Source organism: Phyllostomus hastatus, unplaced genomic scaffold (assembly GCF_019186645.2).
Source record: "Phyllostomus hastatus isolate PE091 unplaced genomic scaffold, TTU_PhHast_1.1 phas_contig_210, whole genome shotgun sequence".
Classification (NCBI taxonomy): Eukaryota; Metazoa; Chordata; class Mammalia; order Chiroptera; family Phyllostomidae; genus Phyllostomus; species Phyllostomus hastatus.
In genome coordinates this window covers 12774427-12790086 of record NW_025333737.1, presented here as the reverse complement: position 1 = coordinate 12790086, position 15660 = coordinate 12774427, and the positions used below count along the sequence as shown (strand labels likewise).

The following is a 15660-nucleotide window of genomic DNA, read 5'->3' as shown; positions in this document are numbered from 1 at the left end:
ACTTAGACAAAAATTGTGGCTCTCTCTCACACTGGAGAGAACAGAAAACGACTTCTCTAATGGTAATAAAAGTGTTCCAAATCCACTCATAGCGACCCCCTGTGGTTCCCTCTACACGGCCAGAGGGAAAGCCACGCAGCAGGACAGGACAGGGCAGGACAACCTGAGCACTGCGCCCCCTGCAGGTACATGCCCCAGCAGGTAGGGAGATGGTCTGTAAGGATTAACACTGGCTTTAAGCGGCAGTCAATGCAAACGAAAACCAAAGAAAAAAGAGGAAGGAAGGAGGGAGGGAGGGAGGGAGGTAAAGCACAGCGAAGCCTAAAGCCTGCTGATCCCAGGTCCTGCTCCCAGCTCTATTCCAGATGCTCCGAGGGGAAAGGCCACACAGGCTGTATTTTTTAATTAATATTTTCTTTTCTAGAGAGGGGTTTTAGGTGCACAGCATAGTTGAGTGGGAAGCGCAGAGCCCCCACCTGCCCCTGGTCCTCACACGTATGCTGTCTCCTATGACTGACATCTCTCACCAGAGTGACATAGTCAATTAATTTATACTGTCACATCATTATCACCCAGAGTCCAGAGATCATATCAGGGTTCCCTCTCGGTGTTTTATATTTTATGGGTTTTGACAAATGTATCACGGCACGTACCCACCACTGCAGTGTCACACAGAAGTTTCTCTGGCCTCCAACCCTCTGTGCCCGGCCTAATCATCCCTCCCCTCCCCCACCAACCCATACCGACCACCAATCCTGGTACCATCCCCTTGGATTTGCCTTTTCCGGGATGTCCTGTACATTCGGTGGGATCACACAGTATGTAGCCTCTCAGGTCAGCCCCTTTCACTTAGTCACATGCACTCGGTTTCCTCCAGGAGTGTTCATGGCTTGACGGTCTGTTTCTTTGCAACCCCCTTATCTAGATCTACCCATCCCTCCCCCATCCATCACCTGCAAAGGGCATCCCGGCTGCTTCCAAGTTGTGGCAGTTGCAAACGACGCTGCTGCCCACACCCGGCGCAGGTCTCTGTGCGGACGCGCTTTCGGTTCACTGGGGTGAACACCCAGGAGAACCGGTGCCGGGTCGTGTTGCAGAGACCACCATGTCTAGCTTTGTCGGAAACCCCCACACCGCCCTCCCAAGTGCAGCGCGGGCTCTGAAGGAGCCACACGCAGGCCTCTGAGTCAAGTGCCAGCCTCTCGCTCTGGCAGGAAGACGTCCCTGATTCTGGAGTGCGGACCAGAGAGCAGTGGGATGTGGTTTTTCATGATGCTCCGATGAGGCACTCATCGTACTGAGTTCTTTGGAGAGAAAGCATTCCCAGTCTTTGTGTAATTCTTCCAAGTAGGATCTAACCTCTTACTCAGACTAAGCTCTCTCTAGCTCCTTTGTGACACTTGGGAGTCATGGAAGAAGTCAGGAAGGAGGGGGACAATGGAATGACTGGGGCTGGGAAACACCACCCCAATGGACTTGGGTTACCAACCTCTTTTGCTCAGTACCCCACAACTTCTGTGATTCCTGGTTACAGCAAAGAAATCAAACACCTCTTTAGGTTCTCTCTCTTCTCCCAACCTGAAGTTGTCAAGAACCTCTGAAACAGTGAGACACCCTGAGAGTGTGACACTGACAGTCACAGAGGCCAAACTTTCATCCACCTGCCCCGAGCGCAGTCCCCACCACCGTGCCGAGCACCACTCCGAGGGACCACTGGGGAAGTCGGGGCGTGGCAAGCTCAGATGTGGCGACCCCCTGGCCCGGGCCTTCCCTCTTGTGGTACCCACTCCGTGTGAGCAGGAGCTGGGAATGGGACAGGGACCCGGAACGTATTACCTGTGAGCTCTCTATTTACTCTTTCTTCCTGTTCTGCATGACAAGACAATGATGCAGACTGTGAATATAAAAACACTTCTCTGCTCACAACATAATTTACTTGGTCCAAAGCCAGGACTCCATACGGCCTTGGGACGGGCTTGTGTCTAACATTTGAAGGTGGGGAGGACTCACGCACAAAACGTCGAAATATATGCCACACATCGAGCTAGCGAACGGTTAAACAGAGAACGTTCTCCCCTTGGCAACTGCGCCCTTCCTGTACCAGTCGGCGCAGGCTGCCATAACCGAACGCCACAGACCGGGTGGCTTAAACAACAGAAACTTATCTTCTCACAGCTCTGGAGGCTGGAAGTCCAAGTTCATGAGCCGGCAGGGCCGGTTTCTAGTGAGGCATCTCGGCCGCAGACAGTCGTCTCAGCAGATCTCAGCTGGCCTTTCCTGAATGTGCGTTCGGGGGTTCCCCTCATCTTCATAAGGACCTTATTTAACTTTATGTCCTTAAAGGCTGTATCTCTACTTACAGTCGCACTGGGGGATAGGGCGCAACACATGGCTTGGGGGCATAAGTCCGTCCATTAATGTCCCCCAAGTACCTGGAAGAGCCGGTTCAACTTTAGAATCCACGGACTCTGTAGATTCCCCTCTGGTGAGTGGAAACTGGGTCCCCTCCACTTCTCTCTCCAGTTCCTGCTCATCACACCCACGAAGAGCCTAGTGCACCTTGGTCTGCATGTCCAAGCTCTGTCCACTGTCCCCTGTACACATCCACCACTGGTTCCTCCGTTGGACACAGGAGTGCACAGGGGAGCAGGCTGGTGTCCCAAGAAGAATGGAGCTCGGAAGGAGGCCCTCATAGGTCCTGGAAGGAAATTCTCAGGCCCTGCGTGGGCACACTCCTTCGTCCCAACAGACCCCTAACCCTACTGGGAAAAGCCAAGGCCGAGGCAGGCCAGAGGACAGCCCTCACAGTTGGGGACGGCAAGCAACAGCTTCTAGGCCAAATCCAGCCTGCCTCCTGCTTGTGCACAGCTTGTGAGCTAAACATGGTTCTCACATTTTTAAAAGTAAAATGAAAATGTAAAAAGACTATCAGTCTTCTGGCATGAACAGTCACTCGGTTTTGCCTCTTGGCAAAATCTAAAATGTAGATTAAGGCAAAGCCTAAAATATTTACTCCCTAGCCCTTCGCAGGAAGAGTGTGCTGATCTCAGCTCTAAACACGGGGGGCCTTGCTAGCCTGAGTCCTCAGGGCCTTCAGGGACTCCCCCTTCGGGGCGCTATGTTGAGGATCCTTTCATTGGTCCACACACAGCAACACCAGCTGTCCCCCAAGATGGACTGTCTCTGAGGGTGGCTGCAGGGCCCCTCCCATCCTGTGTGCCCTCTCACGACGTGACAGTGCTACCCCTCCCACCAGGATGTGCCATTCATCTCGCCCCCGCCATCCCCGCCCCGGGCTGGCTCGGAGACTTGCTTCAACCTAGAGAATGCAGTGGAAGTGACAGAGTTCAGTGACAGGGGCAGCCTCAGGAAGGGGCCTTGTGGCTTCTGCTTTTGCCCTCTTGGGAACCAGCCACCACTTCCAGAAGCTCTGGACAACCCACTGAATGAGGAGGCAGGCAGACGGCACAGAAAGACCATGTGGAGGAGAACCCAGCCGCCTCGGCCAGTGGGCGGTCAGCTGGGGGCAGCAGGGCCCAGAGCCGACAGTGTTCAGAAGCCCCTGCTGCCAAGCGCCCCCGACCGCCCCGCTGCACAGAATGGCAGCGTTCACAGGGCTGTCGTTGTGAGCCAGGGAGCTTCGGGTAGTTTCACAGTGATGGGCAGCCAAGATGCCTGTCAAAGAGGGGACAGCTGTGTGTGGAGCACTGCCTAGGCTGCTCACACTCGAAACTCCGCCTTCAGAGTTGTGCTTGGACAAAGGCGCTATGGTCACCCCAAGTTCTCTCAGGAGCAGAATGACAGCCCGAGTTCACTATGCAATGATGACCTCTGGAGTCAAACAGGAAGTTCGCCCCCTGGGTGGACACTGTCCGTGTGGGGCTAACGCACAGGCGGCCTGAGTCCCCCAGGGCCCGGCACATCGTCTGGGGCCTTCAAGACTCCTATCAGCTGGCTCTCAACCTCGGTCACTGCAGCCCTCGCCACTGGTTTCTCCTGGTGATGGTAGGTGATGGGGCTGGTGCTGGGGAAGAGCAGGGCAGGGTTCACGGTGGGGCCGCCACTTCAGAGCCCTGCTTGTCCCGGGCCTCCTTCACTGAGCGCAAAGCGGTTCAGAACGTTAACTGTGCACCCCAGCAGGGTAGGTACTTGAGCAGTGAAGGAATGGCTGGGGGCTAACATGTATTTTGTGCCTGTAAGAGTTTTACTAGCTGACATAAAAGACGTCCCAGAACCGGGAGGCCTCACAGCCCAGGGGGTCTTTGTAGATGTTCTCGGTAACGGCTCGATCAGCGAGGCACCGAGTGGGAACTGGCCACTGGTGCCGACTGTCACCCGGCGCGCCGCAAGAGTTGCTGAAGCACGCGGTCCCTGAGACAGCAGTCAGGGCACTGACCGCTTTTCCCTTAGATTGTCAAATTAAAAAAAAAAAAGTAACAGTTAACACAATAATAGCCATCGGTGTGGATGAATCAAAATTATACCTATTTTTTTGGTCAGATTGGCACAAAATATATTTTTGGGGTGCTGTGGGTGTCAGTGATTGGCACGTGGGTGCCGTGCGACAGAAAGGCTGAACATCGCCGCACTGTGGGGACGACGGGCCTGCACTGTGGGTCGGGTGGCCTGGGGCCCTGGCCCTGCCACTCGCTGCCTGCCAGCCCTGGACGGGCCACCTCTCAGCTCCCGCCTCCTCTTCCTTATCCTTGAACAGGGCGATTCCACTCCCCTCAGAGGGCTACTGCCGGAATTAAACATGATAACAGGTATCGGTGCACGGTGTGCACTAGGAAGCTAGCAACTGTTGGTCGTCTCTCTCCAGGCACCCACTCTCTCCTCCCCACCCATCACCCAGGCAATTTTGCAAAGTAAAAGATGAAACAGAATTCGGACATCTCTGACCCACTTTTACAGGAATTACACAAATCCCCAGGTGCAGGGCCGAGAGGAGCGCAGCCACAGACCACCAGGAAGCAGGAGTTAGTTATCAGGGAACCGTCACTGGGGCTCTGGAGACAGAGACCAGACCTGTGAGAGCGGCTCATTTGTGCCCAGGGAGGGAGGCCTTCTCTGGGTGGCAGTTCAGCCTACGCTGCAGACCCCTGCTCTCGGGACCAGAGCCCCTGCAGGGAGGCGCCGATCAGCCCCCGGTTCGAAGCCTAGGACCCCCTTGAATTGGGGCCATGGGACAAATAAGCTAATGTTTTCGTGCCTGGGGCTCATCATCCGGAAAACAGGGCTGGTGACGCCAACTTTGCAGAGCTGATCAAGGAGCGAATAACAAAACCAGTGAGGCACTCTGCCTGGGTCTAGGTGTTTGCCAAGGGCACTGAGCCCACAGCAGACCACTCTGCCCGGAGGCGGAGCTGAAATTGGGGGTGGGGGGCACTGGAGCCGAATGCTCCAGAAGAACAGGACTGAACTGATGAAACCCCGAGGCCGGGAGAATTGTGAGGCAGTTAAGGAGCTGCAGGCAGATGGCAAAATATATGAGCTAATATAACCACTGTAATTTCTTGACAAGATCTGAGCAGAGTTACACAATTTAAGGAGGAACCGAGAGGAAAGCCCGGCCTTGGCTTTTTAAGCATTTCTGGGAGGGAGAGCAGCTGCTTCATTTTCTCTTGCGAGGCAGGAGTCACTGGTCTGCGACCTTCCGTGGAGGGGAGCTGGCCTCTCGCGGAGGGCAAGCCGCCCTCAGGTTTATTGGCCTCTTTCTTTAATCAGTGCTTTCTTTGCTCGGCTGGTGCCGGCGTATCGTGGGGCCGGCGGTTCAGAGGCGCTGATCCTGGAGCAGCCTCGCCGGAGCTGACTGGTCTCTCTCTCTCTCATTTCCCTTTCTTCTCGGTCTGGCCAGCAATTCACTGCCTGACCGCTGGGCTGAGTGCGCCCCTGAGCTGTCTTATTTAACTTTTACATCCTCTTTCCTTCTCTCCCTCTCTACGGCGCCTTCCCCAGCAGCCAGGAAAAGTCTCAGGATGTCAACACCAGGGGACCTGGGCTGTCCAGGGGACTGGGCTGGTGGTCCCACCGAACTGCGGACCCTCAGGTTCTCCCGAAGTCCAGGTGAGGCACGTGGCTGTCCTTGGCACTCGGTCCCCTGCCATCGGCCTCACCCGGGTGGGAGCCTTGGGGATGCCCCTCCCAACACCAGGTTCCCGAGTGCCTGGCCTCTCAGTTCCAGAGCCTTCAGTTCTGCTCTGCTGCTGCATCTCCTCTGCCACCGTCACCTCTTGGAACGCAGCAGGCTGTAGTCATTTGTCCCCAATACATCTGCCTGCCTGGGCATGGCTCCAAACCCCGGGCAGGGGTCATCAGTGAGTGCAAGACTAAGATTCTGCAGTGTGGAGCTTGGACAGAGCACTGGCTGGGTGGGGCTGGAGGTCTGCAGTTTCAAACAGCATTACTGGGAAAGGCTTTCTCCTGGACATGACCTCAGAGCTGAGGCTTGAAGGAGGTGAGGGAGGGTCGTGCGTGGACACCTGGGCAAGACGTCCCAGGAAGACTCCACAGCTCCCTGTGTCACCTACCTCTGTGCACACCTCCTGGCCCCCTCTTTTCCTCCCATCCCTAAAATGTGGCTCTCCCAGATGTGACCCTTGATCCCCTCCAGAAGAGAGGTCACAGCTGATGGCCCATTGGCCGAATCTTCCCTGGACACGTTTCTCTTAATATATGTTTAGAGTCAACTTGAACAATTAGGCCAATTTTACATAAAAATGCAGACTTCCAGGCAATGCTGGGCTGGAGGGAGATGCCAGGAGGAGCCCTGGGAATAGGCCTTCAGCTCTCTCACACTATTTGGCCCCCAACACTCCCAGGAGTTTGCACATCTGCATATGGCCAGCTGGCTGGGGGTGGCAAGGCGCCCAGACTTTGCCCTCGTGATTTTGGCCATATTGGAGGTGCCATCTGTTCTTGCCAAGGGGAATGCTGTCTCACTGCGTCTCTACACCACGTCTCCCTGGGGCTGCAGCGGCCGATTTCTCACTGCCTAGCCCCCAGCATCCTCCTGAGTCCCTCTGGGTTCCCCTTTCCTGCTGAGCGTGCCTAGGCACTTAGCAGGCACCTGCTGAATACCTGATTAGCTGCTGCCACGTGAGGGAGAGGGGCTGAAGTGCTGGCTCACCCCATGGCTTCTGAGGGTCCTGCCTGGTGTTAACAGCTGGAACACAACCCCACGTCAGTGCCCGCGCTGCGGTGGCAAGGCCTGACCACGCCCCGAGCCCCCGACTCCAGGTCAGGTGGGTGGATGTCCACCTCGGCCTAGAAGACGTGGAGGAAAAGACGGTCTGTAACATTCCAGAGCTCACGCCCGACCTCTCCGTCGCTCGGGAGGTTCTCTCCATTTCTGGAAGGAGCGCGCATCTGGAAAGACCAGACCACACAGGCTCTGGGGTCGCAAAGTCTCGGGTCCTGACCCCGCCTTTGCCTGTTACCAGCTGCGTGCCCTTGGGCATGTCGCTGTAACGCCTGCCCCTGCAAGACACGTGACATGCTGCAGGATGCGCTCAGAGGGCGTGGCACAGGGTGACGGCCACTGCGTCAGGGCTGGTATCCACTGCGTGCGGTCTAACGTGCCCTGCGTAGCCAGGCCCGGAGGAAGGATTCCATGTGGCATGTCTTCAAAGAGCGCCCCCCGGTGGCAGCAGGAGGTGCCCAGAGGTCCTCCAGCCAGAAGCAAGCGCTGTTCCTGCTGCTCCTCTTTCTTCCAGGAGCCCGTGTGCAACGCTGGTCAGCAGAGTCCGCGTCGTGGCTGGGGGAGATGCCTGATTTGTGACTGGGTCTCACACGCCCTAAAGAACGAACTTTCAGCTGGGGGATTAGATCCAGGTAAGGACTCTCACTGACCCCCGAAGAATTCTTTCTGTGTCAAAGCAAAGGGTCCCCTTCATGTCAGCTTCAGGACTTTCTCATGGGCACCCCTTATGTGGGTGTCCATTTCTACACCAAATCACACCTGTTAGCGACATTTTCTGCCTTAGCGCATCTTCCCCGGCTAAGGAGATGCTACAGTGTGAATCCATTTCAAGGTTTTTGAACAAACAGTTATAAATACTTCAGCCTCGCTTTGCCTATTAAGGAAAATGCCATGTGAGGTAATTATTTTGCCTCCATCTGACAGGAGGATTTGCACAGAGGTCAGGATCATGTTAACCTTTGATCACACTTGGAAACCTTAACCTGGGTGGTTTTCCTCTGCAGCACAATTATTCCTGTGGCCCGACCTGCCAGGCGCCGGGACCCCTATGAGAAAGATGACAGTAAAATGGGGGGCAACCTCGAGCTGCTACTGACTGCATTCCCGAAGTAGTGCCGCTTAATTTTCATGGAAGGTCGGCCTGTACCTAAACACGGATCTCGGGTCCTGCTTGTCTGCATCACCTTCTAAACCGAGGCCAGGCCCTCGTCTGATGTATTTCTGCGCCCCTGGTGGCACCATGCGTGGCACAGTCAGGCACGCAGGATGCTCTCTGAACATGTGACTCGCTGGGGATTTGAGCAGCACTTGGTGTGGTGGGCGGGGCCATGGTCCAAGGCTGCCTGAGCCTGGGACCCCTGCTCACCCACCAGACACCTCCTCCGGAACATGGGCCTGACGATGTGTCCCCGGCGAGGTTGGGCGTGAGCTCCGAGGGAGAGCATGTGAGGGGCCTGGCACATGGGAGACCTGCGATAAATGGGGGAGCGCTTCCTCTGCTCTCGCTTGCACAGAGGATCAAAGGAGAGGGATGAAGGCTTGTGAACGGAGGGCACTTAGGGCCAGGCCACGTCCCCTTGTGTCCCTCTCTCTGCTGGCCTGTGCCTGACGTCGCTCCGTGACGGTGTTGTCAGGCCCCTCCTTCTGAAGGCTCGTTCCCAGGTCCCTGTCATGACAAGGCCAGGCCCACACAGGCACCGCGTCCTCTGCTGACTTCTAAGTGGCAATCAACTTCTTCGTTCGAAGGGTCTTCCCTGGCCAACCTGGCCTTTGCGGTCCACCAGAAGGACCATGCACACAGTAGCAGCCAGAGCTTCCCAGAGGGGCTATGGCAGACGGCTGCAGGAAGGTTGCCGTCCAACGTGGCAAATGAGCAAATGCACCACGACGACAGGAGGACCCACTCGCCCAGGACAGAAAAATACTCCAAGGCACAGACAACACACTTGGAGAGGAGGCCTCCTCATCCTCACTGCACAGGCGAGAACACTGAGGCTTGGGGTGTTAGGTGACTTGACCCAGTGGTAGAAGAAGCACCCAAACACGGCGACGGTAGTTCTAGAAAGCGCTCAGCCGAAAAAGCCATCTTGAAAGGTTACCTGCTGTACGGCACCATCATCGGACGTTCTTGAAACGACCGAGTTATGGGATGACAAATAGGTGCACGGTTGCTGGGGGCAGGGAGGGGCATCAGGAGGGAGGTGGATGTGGTTGGAGAGGTGGCGGTGAAACTGAACTCATCTTCCCTGGGCTGTTGGGGGTGTGCACCTACACACGTGGTTGAGTTGCAGAGAACGAAACACACACACACACAACTGCGTCCAAGCAAAAAAAAAACAGAAAGGCGAGGAGTTAACCGAGATCCCAGATACATCACAAGTAGGTTGAGGTGCGCTTTGGAAGGCTGTGGGAGGTTACGGAGCATAGTTAGATGCCGTCATGAGTACAGTACAAAGGCGTGTACACCCTTGTCCCCACAAGCTGTGACTCTGTTCACTTCTCTCCATAAAAAGGGCTTTTGCAGATGTGACTAAGTCAAGGATTTTGCCATGGGGAGGTGATCCCGGGTTACCTGGGTGGGCCCCATGTCATTACAGGGTCCTTAGGAGAGGGAGGCTAGGGGACTGGGGCGAGAAAGGACAAAGATTGGAAGACACTACACTTTGGGCACAGGGGACAGAGGAAGGCACCTCGAGTGCAAGACTGCAGGCAGCCCCCAGGGGCCGGGAAAGGCCAGGCTGTACATCGCCCCAGAGCTTCCCGAGGGAGGGCAGCTCTGTCCACAACGTGACCTTAACCCCGTGAGACTGATTTTGGACTTCTGGCCTAAGGAACTGTAAGAGAATATATTTGTATTGTTTTCACCCACTAAGCCTGAGCTTATTTGTTACAGCAGCAATAGGAAACTAATACAATGAGGAACATGTTTAAAAAAGACAATAAGCGTCAATTATTTGCAAAATTCCACCCACGTGGAACACTGCCACCCCTGGTGAGACTAGATGGCTGAGGTGTCAGTGAGCACAGGAAGCTATTTGAGCAGCTGAGACCTGTCTTAATGAAGTTCAAAGCCACCTGTAGTCCTGAAAATGCTGCTATTCCCTGTCCCCAAGCTTTTACAGCATCCACTGGTGTTACTGGAGCTGGCACAGCTCATAATCACAGCCTGTTGAATCCTTGTTGGCCAGTGGACGGCGTCACAAGAAACACTGCACTGGTGGGGGCGGGAGTTGCTTCTACTGTAACACCTTGCTGTTCGTGCTTGAAAACAGGACTGTTTAAGCTCATGTTATGCCTGCAGATACCACTGTGTGAGTTCTTTTGGCAGGGGGGAACCTCAACAAATTACTTATCAAGATAAGACAATACCTTTGGCCACGTAATTCAGAATTTAAGTTTCTAAGTAAATGGTCTGTTTCCACATGACCTAGGAATATAAGAAACAACCAGCTCTTAACAAAGGAATATAAATTAGTTTCCCATTTGGAACACTGGCTACTATTGCGGTTTTCCTAGGTGCCAAACATTGTATCAGGCACTTGACTCCTCCCAGCAACTCCACTTGGAGTGTACTACCGCCCCGACTTGCCGCTGCAGGACCCCGTGGGCTCAGACAGGGTAAGCGGCTCACCTCAGTTCCCCCCGCCGGCCAATAGCAGAGTCGGGACTGAAGCGCACACTGATCTGAGTTCTAAGCTTGTGCTTTTTCCAAGGTGCCGACTGCCTCCGAGAGGGGACAATATGCTAAATAAACACCATAAAAGCTGCCAACAGCTAACATGAGAGCTCTGTAAAGGGCCGAAGGGTGGCCTGACTTCGAATCCATCACACTGGCGCCCAGCTGGGAAAAGACTTTCATCCGCAGGGCTGTGTGGGGAGGGAGCTGGCCCTGCAGTGACCCTGGGGACCGGCCCCTTCTGTCACTGGCATGGAAGAAGCTTCATCAGACAGGAAGTGAGTCACTCAAGGAGCATTATAACAAGGCCAGGTGGTACGGCCTCGCTGTCAACATGCGCATCTCAGAACCTCTTTGCTCATAACCCCTTGCATGCGTCCTTCCCAGAACAGACACCGTGGTCAAGGCCAGCGCATCACTGAGAGCACTAATCGCTCTGATTTCGCTCAAGAGTCATCGCAGGAACCAGCTTTGACCCAGTTTTCCCACAAAGAGCATTTTCACAAGCAAGACCCCCACTTCTCCGCCCAGCGGCGTTTAAGTTGTTCTGACCGTGGCCACGCGGGAGACACGCTGCTCCAGGCAGCCAGCCGACGTGTACACACACGGAAAACAGAAGTTCCCCAAACCGAGACGTGCTGTGTGTCACGAGGGGTGCATTTTTCCCCTGTTCTGCTCTGTTTAGTCCAGTTTGGTCTGTTCTGTGGCTACTGCCCCACCCAGTGACACGTCAGTGACCTCCGACCCCACGAGGGAGCTGTGGTGGCAGTTTGAAGGCGCTGGTCTGGAAAACAAGGAGAATGGGGCCCTACCTCTGGGGCGATGTAATCTGGGGTCCCACAGAAGGTTCTGGTCGTGACCCCGTCCATCATGTGCTCCTTGCACATCCCGAAGTCAGCGATCTTGATGTGCCCTTCGGAGTCCAGCATGACGTTGTCTAACTTCAGGTCCCTGCAAGGAAGCGGCAAGGCGTCAGGGCCCCGCCCACAGCAGGGCGTGGCTTGCTCTGGAGCAGGATAGTTGACTAGCTGCCGTCGCCATGGCATCTGAACTACAAGTCCCAGGGGAGTCGGGACCAGGAATTCTTATTACTAACCTCTAGAGCCTAATGTGGCACTTAGGGATACAGGAGTCACTGCCCAGATGCACGCTGAAGGGAAGACTAAATGGCTGAACCAGCAATTCCCAACCACGGCTGTACATGTGAATCTCCAGAGATTCTGGTTAAGCAGGTCCGGGCCACACACGTGTCCCTTCTCCTCTGCCCAGTGCCATGTGTCCTTTTTGTCACCTTCCACTTAACACTGGGGGATGTGCCTCTTTCTCGGGCACCAGACTTTCACGAGGGCTGACAACCAGAAGAATACGATCTAGTTTTCCCCTTGCCTCTCTCCCCCTAGTGCCCCAGTGCTTATCTAGCTGAGCATCTCTCAGAAATTCAGGCTCTGTGTTGCTGCCCGAACTCCCTTCCAAGCAAAAGGCGGAGAGAGAGCTGTTGGTGGAGAGAAGGGCATGTTTTCTTGTGGGAACCAGAAACGAGAGGACTCCTTCGAGGCCCAGAGATCAGAAGGTGGTTCTGGTTTCCCCGAGGGTCCCCGCAGGTCTCTGCTGCCTTGGGGGTTGTCGACGCTACACCTGGTGTTCCCATCATGGAATCACATGCCCACAGAGACCCAGAGGTCCAGCCACACGCTCCACTGCACGGGTGGTGGGGGAGCATCGCCACGCACCTGTAAATGATTCCTTTTTTATGAAGAAAGAACAGTCCAATGGAAATCTCTGCTGCGTAGAATCTGCAAGAGAAAAAGCTCGTCAGGCCTCGTCGGACGCCTGGACACTTTGTAAACCCTCCCCCCCTGCCCCCCGCAGTTCACCTGTCAAAGAGGTAAAACAACGCAAGACCTGGGGCCCTCAGGGGTCAGCACCGCCCCTTGCTTGTTCTTCCAATTCTTCACCCTTCCCTCTGCCGTTTTTGTCACTACAACTTCTACGAATGATACAGCTGATAAAATCAATGAGATGAGTTTATTTCCTGCCCAGAAACAAGCACTTCTTGTCTGGGGCAGGTGCACAGGTGACTTCCTGCTTAAGAGAAATTCCTAATACAGTCTTTAAAGGAGTGGATATTAGACGCCTTCCTGTCAGGACTGCGGCAGAACGCACTTCCCTCTGCCTGCTCACGCGCAGAGGGCAGCAGTGTCCACGCACGCGGTTACTCCCTGGAAGGCAGAGCACCGTGTGCGGCGGACTCTTCCCCTGCATTCCTCACCCCACCCCACCCCGACCCCGGGCGCCAGGATAAATGGGACACTGTGATTCATGCCCGAGGTTACCGTTTTGAATAATTCATAATAAAAAGCAGTTACTGCCATTATTTCAAAATTGCTCATAGGTTATTATCTGAAACTCAGTATAAATGCTGAAGGATGTTTCAAAATTTGTATCGTATTTAGGAGTCTCTGAAGTCTGAGAAGCCACAAAACTGCGGGCGCGAACATCACACCGGGAGGCTCAGCAGGAGCCTGAGTCTCTGTCTGCCCGGGCAGAGCACCCCCAACAACAAGGACCGGACCCTGAGTGGGGAGCAGGCACCTCCTCTGAGGGCCGGTGGGAGGCGGACAGATCGGAGAGGAAAAAGAGGTGGGATTATAGGTGACTTTTACATTATTTTTCATGCTTTCCTCTTTTTTAAAAAATATTACCTTTCTGGCCACCCCAATACAATGAGAGTGGACTGCCCTCTATGTTATCTACACCACGAGGAGGCTATTCTGCCGCTTGGTCCTAGCGCCATGCCCCCCAGCTCCACTGGGCAGCCTCAGCACGTTAACGCGCTCTCACTAACGACACGAGGGCTGGGATGGGGCAGGCGTTTCTGGAGACTGGGAGGGAGGAAGACAGGAAAACCTGCCTTTGCATTTTCTACACTTGCTACCAAAGAACTCCTGCCAGCCTCCGGCCACCCTCCCCGGCCGGTTCTCCACACCGCTGTGGTGTTTCCTCGGCCGCAGCGCAGGCTCGGTCCCAGCACCTGCACACCTGACTCACCAGCGTGCATGCCACTGTGCATCTCGTGGGGGGAAAGGAAATCGCTATTTGTTTAGATTGGCTCCTGCTGAGTTTCCGGGGGCTTCCTGGCCCCTGAAAACGGGATGGTTTTTCAGGTCCCCAGGTCCCGGCTCTGTCTCCTGTGTCACTGACTCACATCCCAGCATCCGAGGAGCATCCCAATGCAACCTTCAGGCAAAGCTCCCCATTCTCCCCCCAGAACGCCTCCTCCTTGGTGGCTGCCCCGGATGCTCCATGGGGCAGCACCTGAAGAGGTTGCTCTCCCTCACCTCCAGTCTCTGAGTTCTGGTTTTCTTCCCCCAGAAGGGCCCTCAAACACAATGACTCCTCCAGCTCCGCCCCTTCTCCTGTCCCTTGACTTTTCTCCGGCCACACACTCCCTCCCATCCTCCTCCTCCTCTCGGCCAGAGGGCTGTGTGAAAACTTAGCCCAGTGCTGTCAGGCCTCACCGACGCCCCACCCAGCCTTCCTGCTTCTCAGTGGGACACCTGCGAGGCCTGTCACCCAGCACCCCTGCTCCACTGCCCTCCACGTCTTGCTCCATCTCCTGAGCTGCTGCGATGGGTAGTCCCCGAGGACGGTCTTCCCTCCCCCACCTTTGGGGCTCTGCGTGGTGTCCTGTGTCACCTCTAAAGCTGTGGCAATGCACCACCGTTGTCTGGAGACCTCTCCCACTCCAGGGCAGACGGTGGGCTCCCCAAGGACCCGGGTGCTCACTCCTTTCACACGCAATAGACGAGTGGCTGGCCGAGTCCCTCTCCGGTTTACCAGAGGCTTACCAAACCTCTCCTGAGGCTTACACACTGAGATGGACTCCGCTATGAACCCGCCCCCACCGCAGGGCACGGCGCCCCACCGCAAGTGCATGGAGCCCCCGCGCTGCTGGCCCAGCAGAAGCTCCCCGCGGGCCGCTGCGTGTCTGAGCGAAGGGACTTGAACGCATACTCACACTGCCTGTGGCTCCTTGAATTTCCCTACTTGCTGAATGTGGTACATGAGGTCCCCGCCGTTGACGTATTCCATGACGAAGTACAGCCGGTCCTGCGGGCCAGAGGGCGACACGTGAGCTGCGCTGCTCCATGGGCGGGGCATCGCCCCGCGCCCTCCCAGACCCGGGTCTGCTCCCGCATCGGCGAAACGTGGGGCACGCCGACAGAGTGGGGTGCGCCCACAGAGGAGCGCAGTGCGGCCCCTCCATGTGTGTGTCCCCAGGTCTGCCCCTTCTCCCTGCCTCAGAGGGTCTTCCCTGTTCTCCTACACGCTTCACACATGTCCAAGTCAGGGGCGATGTGAGGAATCCACATGGGCCAATTATTTAATTTTCACGAGTGTTCTTGTTCTCGATGCCTAGGAGGCCTGCGAGAGCAAGGCAGCAATGCGTTTAACTGGATGCTTCTGAAAACAAACCTTGGGCTCAGTGACATTTACTGTGGGGGAGGGGACAGTCGACGGAGAGGCCAATCAAGCGTTCTTCTGCCTCCACAAGGAGCCCAAATGTGGTTCTGGACGTCCTCTGTTGCTGCTGTGCTGAGTGTTGGCCCCACAACGGGCGTACCCCATAGAACCACGTAAATGTGCATATTTATGAGGACACTATATTGGGGCAGGTGGAGACAGAGGGGGTCTAATGGTGAAATAAGTAACCACACAGTGCATCCAGGTGACAGGTGCTCACCTCTGCTCGCCCCTAGAAAGCACCACCGTTTCTCGGAGG

The 15660-nt window shown here is 55.6% G+C and overlaps 1 protein-coding gene across 1 annotated transcript in view; it reads right to left on the bottom strand.

Annotated features, from left to right (window-relative positions):
- Window positions 1-15660, bottom strand: part of PRKCA (protein kinase C alpha) — a 356477-nt gene that overhangs the window by 32295 nt on the left and 308522 nt on the right. Inside the window, exons 11-13 of the mRNA XM_045837292.1 lie at window positions 14896-14987; window positions 12608-12670; window positions 11690-11828 (exon numbers count right to left, since the gene is read on the bottom strand). Of these exons, the coding sequence (XP_045693248.1) occupies window positions 11690-11828; window positions 12608-12670; window positions 14896-14987 (294 nt within the window). The remainder of the gene's footprint in view (window positions 1-11689; window positions 11829-12607; window positions 12671-14895; window positions 14988-15660) is intronic.